The following is a 25,450-nucleotide window of genomic DNA, read 5'->3' on the forward strand; positions in this document are numbered from 1 at the left end:
TAGTACCACCACCAAAAAAAAAAAAATTCTGGGATATAATCTTAGTTTATTTGTCAGTAAAAACTTGTTTCCCCCTTACTCCTATCCCTAAAGAAGAAATAAAATCATAAACACACAGCAATAGTAATTGAGGTACACTCTTACATAGGCAGACTGGGGCTCAGGATACAGACATTTAGGGTGTCCTGAAGTGATTCAGACCCCTAAGGCAAGACACCTGAGTGGGAATCCCAAGGGGAAGCAGGGCCATAGGGGACCCCTGGATTCCTTACTGTGATTGGGAAGAGGGCAGGAAGATCTCTGTTCCAGCTTACATCTCATCTGCATGGAGCACACTTCTGATGTGCCCACTGGATCCAGGCTTCTCTTCCATCTTCTCTAGCAGTGTCTTTGTTGAGGTGTTTGCACTCTGGGCTCCAGGTGGCTCCCCCAGTTTGGACTCTACTACTGGAGTTTCCAGACTTTCTGTCATGTCCTTGTGAGTCAAGATATTTCTGGAAATCACTATGAAGTGAAAGAAAAAAGTGCAGTAGTAAAGTGTTCCCTTGGGTGGGAGACCCTGGATGACAGGACCTCACACCTTTTTTTTTTTTTTTTTTTTTTTTAGTAGTGGGGTTTGAATTCATGGCCTCATGCTTGCTAGGGTGGTGTTCTACCACTTTAGCCACTCTGCCAGCCCTTTTTTTTGTGTGTGTTGAGTATTTTCGAGAACTATTTGCCCAGTCTGGCTTTGAACCACAATCCTCCTCATCTGACTCCTGAGTAGCTAGATTACAGGTGTGAGCCACTGGCATCTGGCTTCTCTCCCACTTCCATTACTGTGCAGAACAAAGCCCCTCTTGCTCATTTCTGCCTTTATGTCTCACCTCCATGAGGCTGGTAATCCTCCGGTCCCACTTCTGGTAGACCTTGAAAAGGACTGAAGCTAGGCAGGATGATGAGAGCCAGGGAAAAAAGAAGGATCTGGAAGAAAGCAAGAGGACATTGGTCTGTGAGGACAATAGGAAGAAGGGAGCAGAGGGCAGAGTGAATGGAGGGTATTTGGGGTTATGAGGATTGGGAAGATAGGTATGGGTGGATAGTAGGGGTATCAGAATGGAAGAATGGTAGAGGATAGTGGAGGTGGGTGAAATGGGAAGTAAACAGCCTAATGATAGTACCGCAACACAAGTGCTGGTCTGGGCAGCTTTGTTGGAGGTTTGAGCAATGAGTGCCTGTAGTTGGCGAAGCTGAGCCACCAAGGAGCTGGCAAAGGAGGAGTGAGGGTTAGTATCTTCTGGGAACCAGTGTCCAGGAATGGTTCCCCTGTGTGCTCTCCTTCCCCGCCCCCAACACACGCTGCTTTTACTCACATGTTATGTCGCTCCAGCTCCTGGACTTTTTTCTGTAGTTCCTGGTTCTGTGCAGAACAGGCTGCCACTCTAGGGGGTGTGGAGAGGCAGAACAAGGCTCACCAATCTGAATCCCTTAATTTGCCTGCCTTGGTGAGGAAGGAGGCCCAACATGGCACACAGGAAGCCAGAAATGTGAGCCTGAACATACCTGCTCTCTAGCCCATCGATGTATTCTTTCTTCCGCCTCCGACTGTCCTGAGCAGACTGCTTGTTACGGATTTTCCTCCTCACCTTCTTAAGGACCCTCTCCTCTGCCTGGAAGCCCAGGGCATCAATCCTGGGCCCTTAACCTCCCACAACTCCTCAGAAGCCATCTTGGGGCCCCTGGGCTGGGACATCCTATGGGGAAGGGTGTTACCTTGGTGAGAGGCAGGTGAGAAGGCAGAGAAACCCCTTCCTGCCCCAGTAGACGCCTCTCCTCATCTGTCAGGAAGAGAGTTTGACAGGGAAGCTGCATGGAGGAGAGGAGGAGAAGATGAGATGGGGGGGTGGAGAAAGGGTCATCCCCTTTCCAGCATCTAGGCTACTTCTCCATGCCTTCTGGAGAGTGTTGTATACTTGCACTGAGCAATAACTCCAAACTAGGGGGCTGAGGTTTAACTGCAGACAGACTCTGGATCAAGCCAAAGAGATCTGAGGCTGAGAAGGAAGAAAGCATGTGGTTTTGTCATATTTTTGCCAAGACTTGGGACCCTGGAATTCTGATCAAGCCAGGGAAAGGCTGTTCTGGTCTGTATCTCCCCAGACCTTAGGGGCATCTCAAGAGGACTTGGAGGAACTCATTATGGTGAACTTTGCTTAATTACCTTACAGCAGGTAAATGATTCAGCTATTTGATGCAGTATGTTATCCGGTTGCCTGTCACCCACTTCTGGCCCATTCTCCCCTAGGGCCAGAAGTACACTTGTGGCCAAGATTGTCCACTCGCAGACAAGGGCAGTCACACTGAAAAATTTCTTACAGCAAAAGTGTGTGGGGATGGTGGATGGTGTCTGAGCCCACTGACAGACTGAGTAACTTGCCTTCTCACTAGTATTCCTTTTTTTTTTTAAAGTAGTATTCCCTTTCGCTTCACTTTGTAACTTAAGAATTTGTAGCCAGGTACCAGTGGCTCACACCTGTAATCCTAGCTACTCAGGAGGCAGAGATCAGGAGGATCACAGTTCAAAGCCAGCCCAGGGAAATCTGTCTCAAAAATCCATCACAAAAATAGGGTTGGTGGAGTGGCTAAAGATGTAGGCCCTGAGTTCAAATCCCAGCACCTCAAAAACAACAACAACAACAAAAAAGGATTTGCTTAAGCTTTTGCCTTCTAATGGTCTTTGGCTTTGGGCTAAACCATATCCTATCTACCTTTTCCTGATGGTTCCTTTTTATTTCTACAAGTGTTTGGTGGGGCTATTGGTGGTGGTGGGGGGTGTTCTTCCACATAATCAAAATCTCTTAAGAATGGGCTATAGAGGTTTTTCTAAAAAACAAAAACAAGGACTGGCAGAGTGGTTCAAGTGGTAGAGTGCCTAACAAGCATGACGCCTCAAGTTCAAACGCCAGTACCACCAAACACACAAACACACACGAAAAACCAAAATAATCAGAAGCCCCCATTGCTTTGATGTCTACCCAAGTTTAAAAGCATCAGATTTCAAGATTCTAAGATGCTTATCTTGGCTTCTGGTCCCAGCTTCCAACACTTTTAGAGGGAGGCTAAGACCTGTTTCCTGCATTCTAGGCACAAGCAGTACTTCCCAGGGTAAAGGGAGGAATAGTGACCTGAGCAGAGCCCCTCAGCTGAGCTGCAGAAACCTTCTAACAACCTTGGGAAAGCATCTTGTTCTTTGCTGCTCTGTAGCACTGTTTAGTGGTATTTGCTACATTGTAGTTGTTCCAGTGGAAGCATTGTTTCAGTTGCTTCTTTATTCTGTTCCCACTAACCAGTTGTTTTCCCAGGGCGTCTGTCCCAATTCTCCATCCTGACCCAAGGCTGGCTAAGCATAAATGCACATGAGGTCTGAGCTTTCTCCAAAGCCCTCGCCCCAGATTCCCTCATCCCATCCTCACCCCCATCAGGATCTTTCTCCCTTGTCCTTTCCTGCTCTTAATGTTGCTCCTGTCTGGTCTTCGCACCTGATGGCACAAAGTGGTGCAAAGACAGTTCTTCACTAGTGTCCCCTCCATCATTCCCTTTGTCCCATCAGTGTGAGAATATATGTGTGTATCAGGGAGCACTGGTTCTGGCTGACCCCAAGGTTTGGGCTGAGGGCATAGCTCAAGTGGTAGAGTCCCTACCTAACAAGCACGAGGCCCTGAGTTCAAACTCAGTACTGTGAAGAAAACAAAACAAACAAACAAAAAGACTTACCAGGGTTGCAGGAGGCTCTGGGACTAGAGTGCCAGCTCTGGGTAGAATATGGGTATGAGCATCTAAGGGCAGCTTACTGATGGTGCATGCATCGGGCACCATAAATGGTGGGCTCCACTGACCTGAAGGAGACACAAGTAGTTGGGAGAAAGGAGGTAGAGGTACATCCTGATAGCAGCAGGGTTTGGGAAGTGGTAGTTTGGGGAAATGCTCTTAACCTTATGGCTAGGGCTGGGCCTACTGGACTATTGTCCTCTCTCCCAAAAGAACACTGGCTTATTTGGGCACCCCTGGCTCATGCCTATATTCCTAGTTACTTGGGAGGCTGAGATACGGAGGATCTCAGTTCTAGGCCATCCTGGGCAAATAGTCTGAGAGACTCCATCTCTAAAACAATCACAGCAAAAATGGACTGGAGGTGTGATTCAAACAGTAGAGCACCTGTGAAGCCATTAGTTCAAACGCCAGTCCCACCAGAAAACAAAATTCACTGACCTAGCTGGATGGAAATAAGCTCAAAGGTTGGCCCAGCTTCCCCCTGGATCCTCTGCAGGGCACCTGCTTCATAGACAACCTCATAAAGGGCAGGAGAACTGGGTGCCTGAGGGGCAGGGGAGCTGTCTGAATGGCAAGGATCCTCAGAGATGCCACTTTCACTGTCAGGAGATACTTCTGAGCAGTACACCTCATTGGGATCAATGAAAAGCTTCAGGAAATCTTCAGACTCATTCTCTTGAAGGCCCTATAGTAAGAGAGGATACATGAATAATTTTGGAAGTCCTACCTGACATCGGACTCAGTTTCAGCCTTTTCTCTTGGGCATGAAAATAGATACATCTCATGACTATGGGTAAGAGAGTCTGTTTTCAGACTTCTTTCTAAGTAAGCCTTGAAGCCTCTTGGGCTTCTTTACATAGACTTGTGTCTCAACCCCACTCCCACTTCCATTTGTCACACTCACACAGCCATGGCTCCCACTAGACTCCCAGCCTTGCAGCCCTTGTTCTTGTAGCCTAATCACCGGAACCTGTGGAGGGGAACAGTTGAGTCCCAGCTCCAGGAAGGAGCCTGTAGAGAAGATATCTTCTGGGGGCTCCAGCAATGCATCCGGCAGGTCAGGGGATCCAAGATCCATGCTTCTGCAGGAAGACGTGTGGGACAGCAAGTTACAGAAGGGAAATGATGGCTGCCCTTCTCTCAGCAGTTTCTGGTCTCTGCATCCTATTATTTCCCTTCCCCACCTGCCGTAGCCCCTTCACCTGTCATCCGGAGATCTTGCCTCCAGTCTTATCTGTTGAGTTCAGACAAACAGGACCCCTGATATTTTTACTAGCCTGCTGACCGCCCCAAACACTACACTTTTTCTTTCCTCCAGGATCTGTATCCTGGTCCTGCCCAGCCAAACTCCGCCCCCGCCAAACAACAGAAAACTGGGTTGCACCTTGCCAGGGGCACCGCACTGTATCTGAGAGTAGGGAATTAAGACGCTGAACATGCGCAAACTGATTTTAAGGAAACTATAGGCAGCCACGCCCTTTCTGCCTCAGTTTCTTTTAGCAATAGTGGCTCTTCCTGAGGATTCGGTGTTTTGCTTAGGGAAGAGCTGAGATGGTTGTGATGAAGCACAGGACGCTAGAGTGCCTGTTCTCCAGACGTCGCTTTTACAAGCGAGGGAGACCACGTCAGGGCTGCAAATACAGCTGAAAGGAGTCACGAGGCAAAGCCAAGATTTACAGTCACGCCCTCCCACCGCGTGGCACTTTTCCCACACTTGAATTCTGATTAGAAGCTAAAGACTTAGAGGGTTTGAGGGACAAGGCATCGAGCCAATGGAATTACCCTCTCGAGGCGTACTCCTTCATAATTGGCCGTTTTAGGGGAGCCAAGCCAATGCGGCCGCAGTAATTTGTCAGACCGACAGCTGGTCCCCGGACCAAGGGCGGTGTACAAGCCAGAAAATAAATAGTAGGGAAGTTGGAGGGAAAGTTTCCGGGATGTGGGTTTACTTACCGCAAGACTCTGAAGCTTCAGGTTTTTACCTAGGCGGGCAATAAATAACCTATTGTCGTTTACGACAGGGCTTTGATTCAGCGGGCGGTAAATTGCGCAAATGAGCGCTTTCCAAATCTGTAATCCGTGTTTTGCGCTTGAGCATTTCACAGACACACTCACTAGACTGTTAGCTAACGGAGAAACACGGATCGGGGAAACTACACCAAGTTAAAAATATTTTGCGGTTGGTTTGGAAATTTGTATTATTATTATTATTATTATTATTATTATTATTATTATTGAGACGGAGTCTTGCTGTTTTGCCCACAGCTGGGACTACAGGCGTGCTTTTTTTTTTTCCCCCCGGTACTGGGGCTTGAACTCAGGGCCTACACCTCGAGCCACTCCACCAGCCTTTTTTGTAAAGGGTTTTTTCAGGTAGGGTCTTGAGGACAATTTGCCCAGCTGGCTTCCAACTGGGATCCTTCTGATCTTTGCCTCCTAAGTAGCTAGGATTACAGGCATGCACCACCAGGGCCTGGCTGGCTTGCACTTTTGTATAGTTTAAAAATACTTTTCATAAATATCGTTCTGTCATTTAATCTACAACAGCTTGGAGGCACATAAAGCAGGTACTATTTTGCCAGTTTTACTGATAAGGAGACAGAGATCAGTGACTAGAAAATTAAGTTCAAGTAAAATAATGAAAGCAGGGCACCAGTGGCTCATGCCTAGCTCCTTGGGAGACTGAGATCAAGAGGCCCTTGGAGGTCAGCCTGGGCAAGTAGTTCCCAAACTCTGTCTCCAAAATAACCAGAGCAAAATGGACTGGAGGTGGAGTGGCTCAAGTGGTATAGAACATGCTTTGCAAGCATGAAGCTCTGAGTTCAAACCCCAGTTCCACAGGAAAAAAAAAAAAAAGGTAAAATAATGGGGCTATCTGATTTTCATATACCTCCCAATACTTTCAGCTATAGGGTGATTGGATATGTAAAGCAGAAAGGTTGGTGGTGATCCAGAATTCAAACTGATACTAATTTTCATTATGAAGATATAACTAGGTTACAGGTAAAAACAGAAAGAGATCTAATGTTTACCAGAAACTGTTATTTGTAGCCATTTTCATGTTTCTCATATCAGTTTCATAGCAGCTCAGAGCTGACAGAAGTTAACTTCCTAAGGTTACTCTGTATGTAGCTGTACCAAGATTTGGAGCCCTAAACCCACCCTCTGTTCTTCAACACTATACCAAGTGCCTTGCTGGGCTTTTTCAAATGTCCCAAGTCTGTCTCTCCTGCTCAGGTAGTAAACAGACAAAGCAGGTTTCCTAGATTGATGCAGGGCTGTAAGGAAAGCAGAGCTCTCCTTGTTTGTTTATTTATTGTGGTACTAGGGTTTGAATTCAGGGCCTGCACCTTGAGCCACTCCACGAGCCCTTTTTTGTGATGAGTTTTTTCAAGATAGGATCTTGAGAACTATTTGCCTGGGCTGGCTTTGAACTGTGATCCTCCTGATCTCTGTCTCCTGAGTAGCTAGGATCAAAGACTTGAGCCAGTGGTGCCCAGCTTTGTTTAGGTTTTTCTGAGTGCAAGGAAGGTGGCCAAATGCTTTTCAAGGGGCTTCCTGCAGGTTGTATTTGTAGATGATTAAGTGGAAAATACAACTACCTTTTGTGAATGTTAGAACTGGAAGGAAACTATCATCATCTGCTAACTTCCCCCTTTCCTTTAATTTATCAAGCTCTACAGAGTTAAAAATGACTCCTTAAACCACACATCAAATTAAGGTAAAATTCAAGAGATCTGGTAGGGCATCTACCTAGCCAGCAGGAAACTCTGAGTTCAAACCCTAGTACAGCCCCCTGCCCACACACACACAAAAGAGATCTGTTGTACCACACGGTGATGATAGTTAATAGCAATGTATTGTATAGTTGAAAATTGCTAAGAGTGGATTTTTTTTTTTTTTTTTTGTGGTACTGGGGTTTGAACTCAGGGCCTCACCCTTGCTAGGGCTTCACCACTTGAACCATTGCACCAGTCCTGTTTTGTATCGAGTATTTTCAAGATCGAGTCTCAGGAATTATTTTTGAGCATTAGTCCTCTTGATCTCTGCCTCCTGAGTACCTAGAATTACAGGTGGAGTAGACTTTTTTTTTTTAAAGTGGATTTTTGGTGTCCTCTTTAAAAGTAAGTAAGTATGTGAAGTAATGAATATGCTGATTAGCTTGATTCAGCCATTTCATAATGTATGTATTTTTCAAAACATCATGTTGTACACTACAAATACATACAATTTTAGATGTCAATTTAAAAATAATTGTATGTAAATTAAATTATATGTATATAAGATAGTGTTGGGACTAGAATCCAGGTGTCTTGAATTCCTTGTTAATACTAATTACTAAATATTTAAAAAGCATAATTTGCCATAGACAAACTGTAGCACCCATAATAGTCCCTTAAATGATCTAGTTTTTTTTTTTTTTTTGTGGGATTGGGCTTTGAACTCAGAACTTCATGCTTGTTGCAAAGCAGGTGTTCTACAGGTTAAGCCACACCTCCAGTCCATTTTGCTCTGGTTATTTTGGAGATGAGGTGTCATGATCTCTTCGCCTAAGTTGGCCTTCAACCTCATTCCTCCTGATCTCAGCCTCCCTAGTAGTGAGGATTACAGTTGTGAACAGTACTGGGTTGAATTTAGGACCTTGTACTTACCAGGCAAGGTGCTTTGCCACTTGCTCCCGGTTACTATTCTACTCTCTTAATGAAAAATAAAATTTTTGCTGGGCACTGGTGGCTCACGCCTGCAATCCTAGCTACTCAGCAGGCAGAGGTCAGTAGGATCGCGGTTCGAAGCCAGCAAATAGTTCGGAGACCCTATCTCGAAAATACCCATCACAAAAAGGGCTGGCGGAGTGGCTCAAGGTGAAGGCCCTGTGTTCTTAAGCCCCAGTACAGCAAAAACAAAACAAAAACCCAAAAAACAAAAAGCAACCTCCGCTTTTATTTTCCTTATTTGAGAGGAAGAAGATTCTTTTTTCTTTTCCCTATATTTTTGAGGCACTGAGGTTTGAACTCAGGACCTTACACTTGACAGGCAAGTGCTCTACTGCTTGAGCCATGCCACCAGCCCTACTAGAGAGTTATTGCAGCACAGGGTTGTGGGCTGAGGAAACAGTGAAAGTCCTGAATAGAAAATATTTTGGTGCATTCAAAGAACAGAGAACAAAAAGGAGGCCAGCAGGGCTGGAGGGAGGAGTTGGAGTTCGCAAGTGAGCTTGGAGAGAATCTTGGCAGATCGGAGGCATGGTGAGTGGCAAACTGACGTGTGCTAAGAGAGGCTGTTCACTCAGTGGTGTTGCAGCAACAGCTGAGCTGGGGGCGGCGGGGGGAGAGGGGGAGGCACAATTTCTCTACCCACTCGGAAAATGCGGGAAGCTTCGCCGAAGTCAGCTGGGCCACTGGTAGTCTAGAAGGGATGATTTTTCAAGACCTGCCCTCTTTGCTTTCCCCTTTTCCAATTCCACCTTTTTTTTTTTTTCCTTGTGGACGCTGGCGAGAGAAGTTTGGAAGTTTGTCCCACGAAGGAAATGATTTGTCTTTGGCGTCACAGCGCACTGACTGGGCCTTAGAGTCTTCGAAGAGATAAGATAAGCCGACTGGGCCAAGGCCAGGCAGACATCCTCAGAGATGTGGGGCCGGAAGACTGGGGAATGCGGGAGCAAGGACGGGAAACCAGCCTTGCTCACAGGGTTCCTAGCTCCCTCTTCTAAAAAAAAAATTCTCCATAGTCTTTGTTGCCTAGGCAGCACCAGCCGGTCAGACCTCGACCCACAGCAGCCCGCCGAACTTCTCCCCATTCTCCTCCGGGTCTCGGGCTCCCTCTCAGCTAATCTGGCTCACCAGCTCCAGATGCCCGTCTCTGATTGGATGTAAGACACGTCATTCCTAGTCTAGCACCGCCCACCCTCGTAGTCATTGGTAGTTCTGCGCTGGTACGCAGCGGCCGTGGGGGGAGGGGAGAGCACTCGGGGAGGGGGTGGGAATTCCCGACGTGAGACCGGAACCGAGCGGATACCATGTAGTGAGACCCTCGCGAGGTGAGTATGGGTTCCCCGAGAGCCGGACTGAGGCCGGCCTCCCTGGCTCCCCGGGGTGTAGGTGCCGGGATAATAGCTTTTTACGTTCTTCTGCTTCCCACGACGCTGGCGACCTCCGACTCCGCCTCCTGGAGCGTGTCTTCCAGACACCGCCCTCAATGTCGTCTCAGTCCGTCCCGGGACCTAAGGCCCCATTCCTGTGACCATCCGCTCCGACGAACCAGCCCAAGGCGTGAAGCTTTGGTTTACTCTTTGCTTTCCCGGGGATGGCGCTAGGGAAAGCGGGGCGAGAGACTGCTCCAGCACCCAAGTTCACCCTGTTCAGGTGGTCCACTAGCCACTTCAGGTGGTCCACTAGCCACTTACGACTGCTCTCCACAGCCCGAGTCCTCTTTGCTTTACTTTTTCCTGGGGGAGAGGTAGCTGGCTTTACCTTCCTTAGGGAATCCCAGCTCCAGCTCCTGTTTGGAGGTTACCTCTAATCCTCTAGGGCGCCAAGTGAAAGGGTAATAATATATCCACAGAGGCCTCGTCCTCAGTTTCCCCCTTCTTGGCAATCTAAAACAGTCATTTGGGAGAATTAAAGTCTGAGGAGAAAAAGGAATGTTCCTGGTGCCGAGTGGATGAGTCACTTTCTGGCGTTCCGGAACGCCAGAAAGTGACCAGGGTGAAGGAAGTGTATTCTGGTGACCAGCCTTCCCCTTTCCTTGGCCCCATCTTCCCTGTGTTATGATTCCCCACCCACTCTAGTCTTTTATATCCAGGTCTGAGAGTTATTGGAGCTACCACAAGCACCATGGGGCCCTGGGGAGAGCCAGAGTTCCTGGTGTGGCGCCCAGAGGCAGTAGTTTCAGAGCCACCAGTGCCTGTGGGACTGGAGGTGAAGCTGGGGGCTCTGGTTCTGCTGTTGGTGCTCACCCTTCTCTGCAGCCTGGTGCCCATCTGTGTGTTGCGCCGGCCTGGCTTTAGCCATGAAGCATCAGGTGAGCCTCTCCTTTCCCTGCCACTGCAGATGTTTGTGTAGGGAGGGCTCTGGGGCTAGGAGAGGTGATCTAAGAAGGAGGAATAGCCACTGTTTGGGTGGGAGAAGCGGGGTCTGCAAGGGCTTTGTTTGATCACTCCCCTCTGTACTCCACTCCTGCCCAGCTTCCCGCCAGAAAGCCCTGAGCCTAGTGAGCTGCTTCGCAGGAGGTGTGTTTTTGGCCACTTGTCTGCTGGACCTTCTGCCTGACTACCTGGCTGCCATAGATGAGGCCCTGGCTGCCCTGCACGTGACGGTGAGCATTGGCCTCAGCATGTGACTCTATTTATGGGGGCATATGTAACTGCATACATGGTTTGTATAGATCTGTTCATATGTTACCCTGTGTCACAGTCCCTTCACATGTGGTCCTATGAATTACGGTTTTTGGTTATAGAGCATAACTCCTTGCATTCCTTCCCTACTGCCAGCCTCTGTGTAAACCTTGTACTCCTTGAGACAGTGTGAGGAAACTTATTATCAGGTGTGTGACCTACTCTGTGGGTTTCTCAGTTTCAATTGCTAGGAATTTAGCAGTGCTCCAAGAATCATCTTCTTCCCTTCTTCCTTTTTTCCTTCTTTCCTCCCTTTCTTATTCCCTCTCTCCTTCCCTCTCCTCCTCCTCCTCCTCTTCCTTTCTCTTTTCTTTCTTTCTACAGGGTCTTGCTATGTAGCCTAGGTGTCCTGAGCTCCCAAACCTCCTGCCTCAGCCTCCCAGATGCTGGGATTACAGACATATGCTGCCACTTCTGGCTTTTTTGCCACTTCTTTAAGGGCTGGAGACAGAAGTTACTGGAGGCCTGGGAAGGGTAGGAAGCAATTCCCAGAGGCTTGGTGTTACTGACCAAAAAGGCTTTAACTCAAGGAAGTGGGATGTGGGGAACTGTGAGGTCCAAGGCATAGAAAAGCTCATTATAGGAAAAACTGAGACAGTTGGTAGTGGCTAAGGGAAGTCATCCCAAGCTTTTTTTTTTGTTTTTTCTTAAGACTGAGGAAGTAACAACAGATGATACTCTGTATCTGTGACTGAGTGACCTGTGTCTCAGTATGACTGTATATGAGTCTGAATGTCCCTGTGACTCTGTGTGACTCTGTGTGGCTCTGTGTGATCATCTGGGAAGGTGGGCCCATGTGTCTCAAACAGGAGGTTTTGTCCCTCAGGAAACATTTGGTAATGTTTGGAGATATTTTGGTTATCACAGCTGGCTTGAGGAAGAAATGTTGTGCTTGCTACCTAGTATCTGGTGGGTAGAGGGCAGAGATGCTGCTAAGTGACCTACAGTATACATGACAGCTCTGACAGAATTATCTGGTTCAAAATGTTAATAGTGCTAAAGTTGAGACACTGTGGTCTACATATAACACTGTGCATGATACCATAATCTGTGTGATTGAGTATCATCCTATGTCTGTGCCACCATGTAATTTCATCATTGTGTGACCAAGAATGGTTCTTTGTGTAGGACTTCCAGTGTGTGTAACTGGGCTCTACTAGGTTCTGCATGTGACTCATTCCCATTCTTGTCCTGTTTCCTGAACTGCTTGCTGCCATTTCTGCCCACAGCTCCAGTTCCCCCTGCAAGAGTTCATCCTGGCCATGGGCTTCTTCTTGGTCCTGGTGATGGAGCAGATCACACTGGCTTACAAGGAGCAGTCCGGGCCACCACCTCGAGAGGAGACAAGGGCTCTGTTGGGAACAGTGAACGGTGGACCTCAGCATTGGCATGATGGGTCAGGGATCCCACAAGCAAGTGGAGCTCCAGCCCCCTCAGCCCTACGTGCCTGTGTACTGGTCTTTTCCCTGGCCCTGCACTCAGTGTTTGAGGGGTTGGCCGTGGGGCTGCAGCGAGACCGAGCTCGGGCCATGGAGCTGTGTCTGGCTTTGCTACTCCACAAGGGTATCCTGGCTGTCAGTCTGTCACTGAGACTGCTGCAGAGCCACCTACGTTTGCAGGTGGTGGCTGGCTGTGGAGTCCTCTTCTCATGTATGACACCTCTTGGCATTGGGCTGGGTGCAGCTCTGGCAGAGTCAGCTGGGCCTTTGCACCAGCTGGCCCAGTCTGTGCTGGAAGGCATGGCAGCTGGCACCTTCCTCTATATCACCTTCCTGGAAATCCTACCCCAAGAGCTGGCCACTTCTGAGCAGAGGATCCTCAAGGTCATTCTGCTCCTAGCAGGCTTTGCCCTGCTCACTGGCCTGCTCTTTGTCCAAATCTAGTAGGCTTCAAGAGAAGTGCAGGGGTAGTTGACTGTCAACTGCCCCTGTCCTTCCTCCCCTCCCCCAGTGTGTGAGGAATAGGAAGTAATGGTGAAGGGAGGTACTAAGGACCAAAGAGTTCTCTGGGAGGTAGGGATGAGCATCTGGGACTATGACTCATGAGAAGGAAGTGGGCAGAAAAGAGGCTGGCCCCAGACCCAAAGAACAAGAGATGGCCAAGTCACTAGGAACATGATCAGGTAATACTAGGATTGGGGCAGACCCTGAATGCTAGAATCAGAGGTTGGATACTACATCTAAGGAGAAGCTAAGGATGGAGGGAGTAGTGGGGGGATGGGAGTGGAGGCAGGCAGCCAGCTGTTGTGGAATAAAGGTATGGAGAGGGCATAGGCCCAGAGTGAGCACTCTGTTGGTTCTAGCTCAGTTTAACTCTCTGCCATTTGAAGTGATCCTGTTCTACTTTTCACACCTCCTACTCATATATATCTCCCTCTTCCCTTCTCCCAGGGGACTAGTGCCAAATGGTCTCTCTCTGCCAGTTTTGATACCTTCTCTGGCCTCTCCAGTCCTGTCCACTCCTCTATTTTTGAAGTGCCAACTCCCCTACTCCTTTTCTGAAAGCACAGTGATATTGCACTGGGCCCTGCCCAGCACCTCAGTGGAGGAGGCCTATTTGCTCTTTTATTTTGGTCCCAGAATCTGGAGTGGAGCAGAAATGTTTCCTGGGCTGGGCTGGGGTTTGAGGAGAGCGACATCCACTCACCGCTGCTGCATTCTAGGAATATGGGAGGTGGACATGGTGCCCCATGCCCAGATAATAAACTCTGAGCTGCCAAAACTTTTTTTATACCTGAGAAACTCAAGGGGAAGGGAAATGCCCATCCCAGGGATATTTTTTGGGTAGGGAGGGTTATGCATAGGGCCACTATTCTCTAGAACTCTATTTTACTAACTGACATGTTTTGGGACATATTACCCAAATAAAAGATGTTTCTGTACATCTCTGGATTCGTTTGTCTTGGGAAAGGGGTGGGCATGTGGCAAGACTGAGTAACAGATATTTACAGCTGTTTTAAGATCCTTGGTCTCCTGTTTTCACTCGCCTCAATAGTCCCACTTCCTGAAGATGAACAATTTTTTCCTCCTTTGTCTCTTTCTTCCCTCCTTGTCTCCACTCCTTCCCTTCCACTTCATTCCCTTCCTCTTCCTTTCCTCTCTGAAACCCTCTCCCCTTCCCGTTCCTAGGCTCTAGGACTAATGTAGAACTACCCCTCCCGGCGTGCTTCGCGCGGGGAGTAAATGAGGGGTGGGCCTCCTGCCGGACTGCCGGAGTCAGCAGGGCTGCCGGGAAGTGGAGTCCGCTTCCTCCCCGTGCTGCGTAGCTGTGGGCGTAGAGAAGGCGCGTAAACAAACTACCGGTCCCGGCAGGCTACGCGCCGCAGGTCAGGGCTAGGCTGGGGCCGTGCCGCGGGGCTCGCGGAGGCGGCGGCGGCGGCTACGGCTGGAGGAGCCGGGCCGGGCCCGCGGCAGAGGCCGTGGCTGGGACTGGGAAGGTGGCGGGGAGGGACTTGGGAGGAAGATGGCGACGTCGGGGGCGAACGGGCCCGGCTCCGCCACGGCCTCAGCTTCCAATCCGCGAAAGTTTAGTGAGAAGATCGCGCTGCAGAAGCAGCGTCAGGCCGAGGAGACGGCGGCCTTCGAGGAGGTGATGATGGACATCGGCTCCACCCGGGTGAGGGGCCGCGCCGGGGAGTCGGAGCGGAGGAGAGCAGTCACCCAGCGGAGCGGAGAGGCGGGGCGGGGGCGGGAGCCGCAACGCAGGAGGCGGAACGCGGCAGGGGGAGCGGGCGCCGCCGTCTGGGAGGCGCGGATTGAGGGCCGAGGGTCAGGAAGACGGATTTTGTTGGGGAGACCGAAATACTGGAGAGGTTGAGGGTGTGGGAGCTACTGGGACTGAGTATGTGAGGCACGTACTCAGTGAACCGAGAGGGGAGATGGGCCTCTGAAGTCCGACAGAAGCGAGTGGTCCCGGTGCATCCCGGGTGGAGTCCCCTCCGGGGACTCCCTTCAAGAAGCATCTTCGATCTTGGGTTATGGGTTGGAGAGATGGTCTGCTTTTCCATAATCTGGCTCCTCTGAGTTTGTGATCTGCAAACTGTCCCTGTGCCCGGTTGTGCTACTCTCTGCGCTTTGGTACCTACGGGAAAGGGCCCCTTGAGTGGTTTGTTCGAGTAATGCTGGGTATAGTGGGGCAGGAAGTCCCCTCCTGCGTCCCGTCCTTTTGCTTCCTTTTTCAAATACTTCTTGTGGTTTCCTGACGTGAATGAAGGTGAGGTCCATTGCTCACAGACTGGTGCTTGGTGTTTTGCCCTGGCCGCCTTGCAGGATAGGTAGAGGTTTGAATCAAAAGTGAGTAAACCGATTAGCTTTCGGTTGTATGGAACCTGATGGTTTGCTGAGTTTTCTATGGAGATGGCTTCTTTATGGATCAGTTTCTGGAATTCTTTCCAGGGACTGTGTAGGGAATGTGTATGTGCAGGGAATATTCATTACCTGGAAGTTCCATAAAGAACTTTCTGCCAAGCTGCCTCTGCAGCCCCTGTGGCCTTGGTTTCTTGCTTCCTATGGCCGGATGTCAGAGGGAACTAGGGGCAAGAGTTTGCCCAGTTGATATGCGGACCTAACTTAGGGATACTTCTCAAAACAGCAGGTGAGAATATTGCAGTGATCCCTCATGGCAAAGAGTTGGAAGGACTTTAAAGGATAGATGGTGGAACATAAATACCACATTTCAAGGCTCTTTCTGCTGGCCTGACTGTGATTGAATCTATCTATGACTGTGACTCTGATTGTATTTTTGTGTGGATCTCCCTTGACTTTGTCTTTTTTGTGTTTTTCCCCTTTGAGTCTCTAGGGACCTTGTGCCCTAGTTTGTGGGAGTCAGAACAGAGAAAAGATAATGGGGAGTCAAATCTGGTGTGTGATTGTGTGTGTGCATGTGCTCGCATAACCCACCCTTAACCACCAAGAGAATTGTGATCTGTTGACTGCTCCCTTTAGGAGCTTTTGCTCATGGTGGGGACAGGGACAAGAATATGGGAGAGAGGCTGATCTTCAGCTTACATCTTGAAGCCTGCCTCTCTGGGTAGTGATTCTAGCTGAGGCATGGTGTGATCTTAGGGCTTCTGTGTTCAAAGTCTATAAGAAATTTGAAGCTGGAGCTTCTATCTTTGTGGTGCTTTGGTTTATGAAAAGTCTCCTACCCACCTTTCCTCTGCCAGTTGATTTCTCTGCTACACAGCAAAGTCTAGTGGACATACAGGGCCAGGGCCTTGGGGACCTAAGAATCTTGATGAGAGATGCAGGGCTCAACTCCATGCATACCCACGGTTCAACCTGTTACCTGGCCAGCTGGAAGGGCCATTTGAGATAGTTATGGCCATGGGGGCCTGTACAACAGAGAGGTTAGGGTTGCCATATGTATTAATAGTGAACTTGAAATGGCACAGAGGTTAGCACAGTGCCTATTGAACTCAATGGACTAACCTCCTGGAACAGAAAGTCAGTTTTGAGGTTGGCTTCACTGCAGCATTGTGACCCTGGAAGCTCTTAAACTTACCCCCTCCTCAGCTGTCCTCCTCCCCATGGCCTTGTCGTGGCTCTACTTACTTGGCTGGTGTGCTGGCTGAGCTTGGAAATAGCTGCTCATCTCTCACAGGGACATGAGATTTATAGACAGACTAAACCCATGTCAGGCTGAGGGTTTTAGTATCTTGCCTCTGTGCTAACCCTATCTCCACAATGTGGAAATGGCTCTGGCCCAGGCTGAAGTGGGCTACTGTGCCTTTTCCCTCACCCATTCTCCAGGCTTCCCTGCCAATTCAGAGGCATTAGGTCCTGTGAAAGAGTGTCTCTTGGTTTTGTCATTTATTTGCTAGCTAGAACACTCATTTCTCCTAGCTTGGGAAGTGCAGACTCTATATAACCTTGTCCTGAGGCTGGTTAAGTGGCAGAGCCCTGAAACCTGTGCTTTCAAAGTGTGAGGGAAGAGATTGGAAATAATAATTCTGTGACATCCACCTGTGGCCTTCCCTCATCTTCTAATTAGTCTTGGACGCATCTGGAAATGAAGACAGAGGTGCTTAATAGGCATCTGTTCCTGTAACAGCCTCAGGGCTGCTAGTAGCTGCTCAGGGACTCTGCTTAGACTGATGGTGACTGAAATGGGCCCTAGCAGAGTGTCAGGCCCTGTTAGGCAGTAGTGAGCTCATTGATGGGGTAGCCTGCTGAAGTGTTGGGGTGGATTGTTTGTACCAGGTCTCAGTGACCTTTCCTTCAGCACTGGCCTTTTTCTGGAAGAAACCTTAAAATCAGCTGCAGCCTATTCTGGTGACAGGGATGGGAAGGATGGTCAAAATGAACAGTGTTCAGGACCTTCCCTGACATTCCCTTCATCTATCATGTCTCAGTTACAGGCCCAAAAACTGCGACTGGCTTACACAAGGAGCTCCCATTATGGTGGGTCTCTGCCCAATGTTAACCAGATTGGCTGTGGCCTGGCCGAGTTCCAGGTGAGTGGACACCAGGCAGGGTGGAGTGGAAGCTCTTAGGCTGCTTCCCCTGCTGATTCCACCTGTCCCTTTTGGCAGAGCCCCCTCCACTCACCTTTGGATTCATCTCGGAGCACTCGGCACCACGGGCTGGTTGAACGAGTGCAGCGAGATCCCCGCAGAATGGTGTCCCCGCTCCGCCGATACCCCCGCCACATATCCTTCACAGAGGGTTTGAGGGGGTCAGGGAGTGATAGGAAGGGTTCCCTCAGGGGAGTCCCTTGATGGAGTGGCTCAAGTGGTAGTGCACTTGCCTAGCAAGCATGAAGCCCTGAGTTCGAACCCTGGTATTACAGGGGGATGGGGATGCCCCTTTCCATCCTTCTTCAGGAGTTCTTCACCCAGCCTCCCTGAAAAGTGACCATGATCCTGTGTCCGCAGTGGATACTGTGCCAGAGAGTTGTTACTCCTGAGGTGTGCCCTCCTCTCTGGCTGACCCTGGCTGTCTTTACTTTGCCTCTCCCTGACACACAGCAGGGATCCCTGATAAGTCTCCTGCCAAGGGAGACTTGGTCCCTTTTCCCATTTCTGTTGGGAGCTTTTGGTCTTAGAGACCTGTACACTTGTCTCTCCTAGCCCTTCCCAGACACTGTCTTAAATTGTTCCCGCTCCATTAGGTCTGATTTCATCTTTTTTTTTTTTTTTTCTTGTGCTGAAGATTGAACCCAGGGCCTCATATGTACCAGGCAAGCCCTGTACCACTGAACTACACCCCTAGTCCCTTTTCTTCCATTCTTTGACCATTATGCCCCCTTGTAAAGGAGGAGAAAGGTATGTTTATCTTGAAATAACTATCTACTGCCTCTGTAATTCTCTTATCTGGCCTCTATCCTATCCATCCCCTTCCACTTTTTTCCTTAACTGGCGCTGTTCACATTGACAGTTCTCCCTACAGTCCTGCCTACTTATCTCCTCCTCCGGAGTCCAGCTGGAGAAGGTGAGTCCAAGGGAGGCAGAATCTCCTGCTGGATCTATGATGTGTTGTAGAGGGGCTAGGGCTGAGATGGGATACTGGGTGAGGGTTTCAACAGTACCTTCTCTGGTAGAGCTGGGAGGGTGGGGCAGCTGGGGTAGGTGGTCAGAGTCCAGTCTTGGCCATGTTGACATGAGTGACCAAGCCTCCCATTGCAGCCAGAGCAGAACCAATGAAGTGGTAGCCAAGCTGGGGTGTGTATGTAAGGGAGAGGGGAGAGTGGCAGGAGTAAATAGCTGCCTTCTGTTAGGGGTGCCTTCAGTCAGATGTAGTACTGTGACACTGTTAGGTCTGTGAACTCCTCTTCTGTTCATCTCAAGCCCCAGTACTCATATTCATTCAGCAGAGTTGCTGGGCTCCAATATTCCCATTCAGCTTGTCCTGGCAGGGAGGAATTGAGGTTTCCAGATCCCTCAGATTGACTGGGGGGAGGGGGTTCATGGGTCACAGGCATCAGAACCACCAAAAAGAAGGCAGCATGATCCTCTCCATGCCTACTTTGGCTTTTCCACATTTTCCAACCCCCATGTCTGCTATCTTGTCTGTTGCCTGCCTTCCTCATCCTCAGGACTTTGTTTTTTCACCTTAGGACGATGCCCTGGGGCAATTTCCCTGCAGAGAAGGGGCAGTTGTTTCGACTGCCATCTGCACTTAACAGGTGATGGCCCTTGCCTTCTTTAGGCCACATCTTCTCTTATCTGGAGCCTGGGTTGGGGACTGGGAAGACTGTCATTGCCAGCTCATCTCTGCTCCTCCAACAGGACAAGCTCTGACTCTGCCCTTCATACAAGTGTGATGAACCCCAACCCCCAGGACACATATCCAGGTCCCACACCTCCCACTGTCCTGCCCAGCCGCCGTGGAGGTGAGTGTCACAGGGTGGAGAGTAGCCATGGAGTTTTTCATTGAAGTTTGGGGGCAAGTGGGCTCCACAACCAACTCCACTGTATCCCTTGCAGGTTTGCTGGATGGCAAAATGGACTCCAAAGGTATGTATTCTTCACCACCATAAAATCTCTGGGCTGATGTTGGGGACTTTGTATAGGGTCAGGGAGCAGGACTACTTCCCATTCTGGCTCTGTTTCCTGTCCTGCCTTCCTGGGTCCTTCTCCAGCCTTCCCATCACCATTCTTTCTCTTTCAAGTCCCTGCTATTGAGGAGAACTTGCTAGATGACAAGCATTTGCTGAAACCATGGGATACTAAGAAGGTAGGTGTGGGCACTGGGTGTCATCCACTATGCCTTTGCTCTCTTGTTTCCATGAGCTAGGCCTTCCAGCATTCCCACTAAACTCGGTACTCATTTTCCACATTCTCCCCTCTCTCCGCAGCTTTCCTCATCCTCCTCCCGACCTCGGTCCTGTGAAGTCCCTGGAATTAAGTAAGTGCCACTCTGAGGTTGGCTGGGGAGTGGGAGTGAGGGAGGGAAGTGGACAGAGATATGGAAGACTGATCTCTGCTCTTCTCTCACCACTGCCTTTCCTGTATTTACATTTTCCTTTTTTCTGTCCTTTCCCTAGCATCTTTCCATCTCCTGACCAGCCTGCCAATGTGCCTGTCCTCCCACCTGCCATGAACACAGGGGGCTCCCTACCTGATCTCACCAACCTGCACTTTCCCCCACCGCTGCCCACCCCCTTGGACCCTGAGGAGACAGCCTATCCCAGCCTGAGTGGGGGCAACAGTACCTCTAATTTGACCCACACCATGACACATCTGGGCATCAGTGGAGGTCTGGGCCTGGGCCCAGGCTATAATGCACCAGGTGAGTTGTTATCCTGGTCATTTGCCCACTAGGTACTGCCTCGCTAAAGGGATGAAGGGAGGGAGGCTTGAGCTAGGATCCTATGACTGCCTACCAGCATACCAACCCTGACCCCAGAGTCCTTCCACTTCTGTTCTTAACCTGCAAGAGTGGGTAAGAATGGCTTTTCCTCAAAAGAAGATGGAGAACAATCCTTAGGTGGGCATGCACCAATCTCACTGTCAGGGACAGCATAGGGAGGACATTGTGTTGCCATAGTCTGGTCACTGTTGCCCATTCTGGGTGGAGAGGGGCCCAATTCCCATCAGTAATGTTGGCATCTCTGGTTTTTTGTCTGTGCCTGCAGGACTTCACTCACCTCTCAGCCACCCATCCCTGCAGTCCTCCCTAAGCAACCCCAACCTCCAGGCTTCCCTGAGCAGCCCTCAGCCCCAGCTTCAGGGCTCCCACAGTCACCCCTCACTGCCTGCCTCCTCCTTGGCCCACCATGCACTGCCCACCACCTCCCTAGGCCACCCGTCACTCAGTGCCCCAGCCCTCTCCTCCTCTTCTTCTTCATCCTCCACTTCATCTCCTGTCCTGGGTGCCCCCCCTTACCCAGCTTCTACTCCTGGGGCCTCCCCCCGCCACCGCCGTGTGCCCCTCAGCCCCCTGAGTTTGCCCGCGGGTCCAGCCGACGCCAGAAGGTCCCAACAGCAGCTGCCCAAACAGTTTTCGCCAACAATGTCACCCACCTTGTCTTCCATCACTCAGGTATGCGTGGTTGTCTTCCTTACATGTCTTTTTCCCTTCCCCTTCTCTTATCTTGCCAAATTCCTTTCCTCACTCTCCTTTCCTCAAATACTTCTTCTTACTCCTTTGTCTCATCCATCCCCTTCCATTCCTCTGTCCTCCCTGTCCCATTTTTTATCCATCTTGTCTCCTCTTTGCTTAAGAGTATAAACCCTGGGTTTAAGCTTCTCATTTTCACATCCTGGCTCTGCCTCTTGTTAGCAGTCTCCTTTGACAAATTATTTTAACTCCTATGAGCCTCAGTAGTCTCATTTATAAACATTGGCGGTTTTGTAAACATCAAACGCATTAATATCTATGAAGTACTTAGTGCCAGGTTTAGCATAGTTACATGCTCAGCAGATAGTAGCTTGTCTTTCCCTTCTCTCCTTTCTTTGTTCCTGTTTTTCTTTTCTTGTCTGTGTATACCCTATCCCTACTCCATACCCTCTCTTATTTCCCTTCCTTCCTTCCGAGAATTCACAGAATCAGAGAATCTCAGTCGATGGAGCCTAATCCCTTCATACTTTACAGTTGAAGAAACTGAGGCCCAGAGGGAAAGTAACTTCCCTAAGATTACAGAGCAAGTTAGGAAGAGTTGGGACTGGAACCTTAGGACTTTTTCCTCAGTGCTAAAATTCTCAGCTCGTCCTTACCCATCCTTTTCTTCTCTTCTTCTTTCTCTTTCTCCTCCTCTCCTTTTCTTTTTTTTTTTTTTCTATCTCTGCTTCACTTTTCCTTCACCCTAATGCTCTTCTCCCTCTCCTCTGCCCTACTTTTCCCTCCTCCATTACTGATCCCTGGATGTGTGTTCTGTGTTTCATCTTTACCTTCTCCTGTAGGAAAGACTAAAGCCTTGCTAACAAGTGTTCTACTTTCAGTGTGGATTGTGGGAAACTTAACCTCCTGCCTTTCCTCCTTTCCCTTCATTCCTTTCTCACTCTGAGTTTAAAACAGCAGCTCTTGTCTTCACTATGGTGTTACCAGTCACTTGTGAGATGTGTCACAAGTACTCAATTACTGACAACCATTTAAGTACTAAGGTTTATAAATGGTTCTCTTCTGGAATGGCTGGAGTAGATTCAATGTTAACCTGTTGTTTGCCTAACTTAGCACTTCTATTCTCATATGCAGTTTTGAATAACTACCACCAACCCCAGGAATGCCCATAGGAACATGGAGTGTTGTGTGGTTTTTTTTTTTTTTTTTTTTTTATTGTTGTTTGCTTACTTGTTTTGGGCAGGGTCTCGCTACATAGCCCAGGCTGGCCTTGAACTCAAAATCTTACTTCAGCCTCCAGTGCTGGGATGATAGGTGTGAGCGAGCCACTGTGTTGACTTGGAGCATGAGCATCGTCATGTTTGTGTTGAGGATGGATGCAGCTTACAGAGCGGGGAGTCTTCACTAAAAGTTATCCTTGGGGGACACACCAAGGGATAAACCTTATAAACCTTCCCTTTTCCTTCTTTTCAGGGCGTCCCCCTGGACACCAGTAAACTGCCTACTGACCAGCGGCTGCCTCCATACCCATATAGCCCCCCGAGTCTGGTCCTGCCCACCCAGTCACCCACCCCAAAGTCTCTACAGCAGCCAGGACTGCCCTCTCAGGCCTGCTTAGTGCAGCCCTCAGGTGGGCAGCCCCCAAGCAGGCAGCCTCATTTTGGGACACTGTATCCACCTGGGTCTAGTGGGCACGGGCAACAGTCTTACCACCGGCCAATGAGTGACTTCAGCCTGGGGAACGTGAGTACTCAGCCTTCTAGCTTGGAAGCAGAGGAAGGGATGAGGGTGGGTCAGGGAGCCTGAATGGTATCTGGTGCACTCTGAATTGGGAAATCTAGGGGAGGGCATCTCCCCCCATCCCCAGGTACCACAGCACTGCCAGCTTGGGGCTCTTCTCTTCCTGTGTTTGACCCCTACTCCTGCCCCTCTGTTTCTGCTCAGCTTGCTCTTTGATGACTCCTGCCTTGACCTGTTCTCTTCCTGGCATGCACACGCTCTGGCCTAGCAGGTACGGTGCCCATACCTACTTCGGGCCCCGTGCTCGCTTCTGTTGCTCTGCTTGCTGCCACCTCCCTCTGTCTTTGCCTCTGTTCCTGGGGTGGAAGAAGAATTCTGGGCAATTGTGTTAGGAGGGCTAGGCAGGGCAGGCAGAATACCCTGTCCTGAAGCCAACTTCCTTAAGGTCTGTCTGTGTATCCATAGCTGGAGCAGTTCAGCATGGAGAGCCCATCTACCAGCCTGGTGCTGGACCCCCCTGGCTTTTCTGAAGGGCCTGGATTTTTAGGGGGTGAGGGGCCAGTGGGTGGCCCTCAGGACCCTCATGCCCTCAACCACCAGAACTTGACCCACTGTTCTCGGCATGGCTCAGGACCTAACATCATCCTCACAGGTGAGGGTGTGTTTGGAGATGGAGAATGGAAGGGAGGGAAAGGTATCTTCACTGATATAGTAAGAGACTGAAGGATTTGGGGAGAGTTTATGGGGCATTGAGTCCTTACCTGACTCTTGTATCCACAGGAGACTCCTCTCCAGGTTTCTCTAAGGAGATTGCAGCAGCCCTGGCTGGAGTACCTGGCTTTGAGGTGTCAGCAGCTGGGTTGGAGCTGGGGCTGGGGCTTGAAGATGAGCTGCACATGGAGCCACTGGGCCTGGAAGGGCTAAACATGCTGAGTGACCCCTGTGCTTTGCTGCCCGATCCTGCTGTAGAGGATTCATTCCGCAGTGACCGGTTACAGTGAGGGGATCTCACCCCATCCTTCTTCTTGGCCCTGTTCCCCATCACTGTCCTTTTCCTCCCCACCCCCTGGCCAGTAGAGATGCCACTCTCTGCCCCTAGATCCTCTTTCTAACATGAATAAAGGATCCTAATGAGAAAAGGCCAGGGGCTTGCCCAGGTGGCTCCTGAATTCTGCACGATGGGTGGGCCTGGGGGAACTGAAGGGAGGGCTTAAAGCACTTGTAACTTTGAAAACCGTCTGTCTGGAGGTCAGAGCCTGTTGGAAAGCAGGGGATGGGAGGAACTACAGAGGCAGGGCTTGTCCAGATGCCTAGGGGTGGGCAGTGCCAGCCCCTGCTCACCACTCTTCCCCTTGCAATGGAGGAGAGAGCCAGAGTGGATATTATTTTTTATTAAATATATTATATGTTAATAAAAAAATCTTATCAAACCCTTGGTGTGGTTGGCTACTGTTTGATGTGCAACTGGGGATCTATAGAGTTTTGGGGGCATAGGCTCTTTTATGTTAGGCATTTTGCATCTGTTCAGCAGGGGCTCTGTGGAAGGGCCCCTAGCCTCAGATTTGTACCACAAATTAGACCTGGGAGTCCAAGATGTAGATAGGCTTTCATGGACGGCAGCAGGAAGTCACCTCATGTGCCCTCATGTTTGTCTAGGGCTCTACTGCATCACCAGGGACAAAGGGCTCTGGGTGGCCAGACAAGTTACTTCTTTTCATCAACCAGAGGTCTGGGTAAGGAGGTGGCTGCTGGCTGAGCTCATAGGTCTGATGTTTCTGGTAGAATGATTCCAAGTACTGGCCTCAGTACTAAGGCTTTCAAGAAGAAAGAGGAGATTTAAGAACTATGAACTAAACACAAACAAGCAAAACAACAACAAAAAAAACACCTGTGAACTACAGGTAGGCCTTAACTGGCTTCCTTCTTTATGGTCTTTTAAGGTTGGAGGACTTATACAAGTCCTGACTCCATGCTCCTAGGTCTCAGGAAGCTCTTATTCCCACCATGTCCCTATGCGTGAGTACTTCTGTCCTCCTCCATTTATTTGAGTTTAACTCCACAGCCATGTTTGTTTTCCCTGAGGTACTGGGATTTGAATCCAGGGCCTTGCACATGCCAGGCGATCCACTTGCCACAACCCTAACCCCACCAGCCATTTCAGAAATTGGTTCTTTGCATCAGTTTGCCAGCCTGTTGGTGATCTGAGCCTCTGTTCTTTTCCCAGCCCCGCATAGTGAGGAGTGCCCCTCTTCGGTTACCCCACCTCCACTACTGTGCTCCACATCTTATAGTACTGGCCACTCTTCCTCTTTCCAAAGCTCTTGTTTTTAGAAAAGAGAACCGAGAACGTCTGGCTCTGCCTAGTAGTGAGCCCTAAACCTGGAAGTCGGGGAGAGCCACCTGGGTCTCCCAAGTCTAGTCCTTCAGTGCCTTTGCCTTGGCTCACAGTCTGACTGTAGCACCGAGGGCGGGACCGAGCGCGACTTCAGGGCCACCTGGGGTCAGT

The 25,450-nt window shown here is 49.7% G+C and overlaps 3 protein-coding genes across 10 annotated transcripts; 2 read left to right on the forward strand and 1 right to left on the reverse strand.

Moving 5' to 3' along the window:
• Positions 1–11: 11 nt before the first annotated feature.
• Positions 12–9,599, reverse strand: Creb3l4 (cAMP responsive element binding protein 3 like 4). 3 transcript variants are annotated; one of them, XM_074048044.1, is made up of 10 exons: positions 9,169–9,599; positions 4,715–4,892; positions 4,249–4,495; positions 3,754–3,875; positions 1,753–1,845; positions 1,543–1,649; positions 1,353–1,421; positions 1,161–1,245; positions 867–963; positions 12–504 (listed from the first exon to the last, which is right to left on the reverse strand). In XM_074048044.1, the coding sequence occupies exons 2-10, from the start codon at positions 4,886–4,888 to the stop codon at positions 311–313; spliced, it is 1,188 nt and encodes a 395-aa protein (XP_073904145.1). In that variant the 5' UTR covers positions 4,889–4,892; positions 9,169–9,599; the 3' UTR covers positions 12–310. The 3 variants fall into 3 exon arrangements, with proteins under 3 accessions (XP_073904145.1, XP_073904144.1, XP_073904143.1); XM_074048043.1 differs by lacking the exon at positions 9,169–9,599 and adding an exon at positions 5,195–6,173; XM_074048042.1 differs by lacking the exon at positions 9,169–9,599 and adding an exon at positions 5,013–5,170 and having other exon boundaries at positions 13–504.
• Positions 9,600–9,715: 116 nt separating this feature from the next.
• On the forward strand, positions 9,716–14,086 carry Slc39a1 (solute carrier family 39 member 1). 2 transcript variants are annotated; one of them, XM_020166124.2, is made up of 4 exons: positions 9,716–9,847; positions 10,612–10,830; positions 10,994–11,124; positions 12,433–14,086. In XM_020166124.2, exons 2-4 carry the CDS (start codon positions 10,644–10,646, stop codon positions 13,084–13,086), a joined length of 972 nt encoding a protein of 323 aa, XP_020021713.2. In that variant the 5' UTR covers positions 9,716–9,847; positions 10,612–10,643; the 3' UTR covers positions 13,087–14,086. The 2 variants fall into 2 exon arrangements, with proteins under 2 accessions (XP_020021713.2, XP_073904146.1); XM_074048045.1 differs by lacking the exon at positions 9,716–9,847 and adding an exon at positions 9,890–10,172.
• Positions 14,087–14,520: 434 nt separating this feature from the next.
• Crtc2 (CREB regulated transcription coactivator 2) lies at positions 14,521–24,374 on the forward strand. 5 transcript variants are annotated; one of them, XM_074048039.1, is made up of 14 exons: positions 14,522–14,818; positions 17,556–17,657; positions 17,736–17,849; positions 18,569–18,633; positions 19,259–19,327; positions 19,431–19,534; positions 19,629–19,658; positions 19,814–19,878; positions 20,000–20,049; positions 20,189–20,433; positions 21,035–21,186; positions 22,678–22,947; positions 23,410–23,596; positions 23,725–24,374. In XM_074048039.1, the coding sequence occupies exons 1-14, from the start codon at positions 14,666–14,668 to the stop codon at positions 23,943–23,945; spliced, it is 1,827 nt and encodes a 608-aa protein (XP_073904140.1). In that variant the 5' UTR covers positions 14,522–14,665; the 3' UTR covers positions 23,946–24,374. The 5 variants fall into 5 exon arrangements, with proteins under 5 accessions (XP_073904142.1, XP_073904140.1, XP_073904139.1 ...); XM_074048038.1 differs by having other exon boundaries at positions 17,562–17,657; positions 20,780–21,186; XM_074048037.1 differs by having other exon boundaries at positions 14,523–14,818; positions 20,780–21,186.
• Positions 24,375–25,450: the final 1,076 nt, after the last annotated feature.

Source organism: Castor canadensis, chromosome 11 (assembly GCF_047511655.1).
Source record: "Castor canadensis chromosome 11, mCasCan1.hap1v2, whole genome shotgun sequence".
Classification (NCBI taxonomy): Eukaryota; Metazoa; Chordata; class Mammalia; order Rodentia; family Castoridae; genus Castor; species Castor canadensis.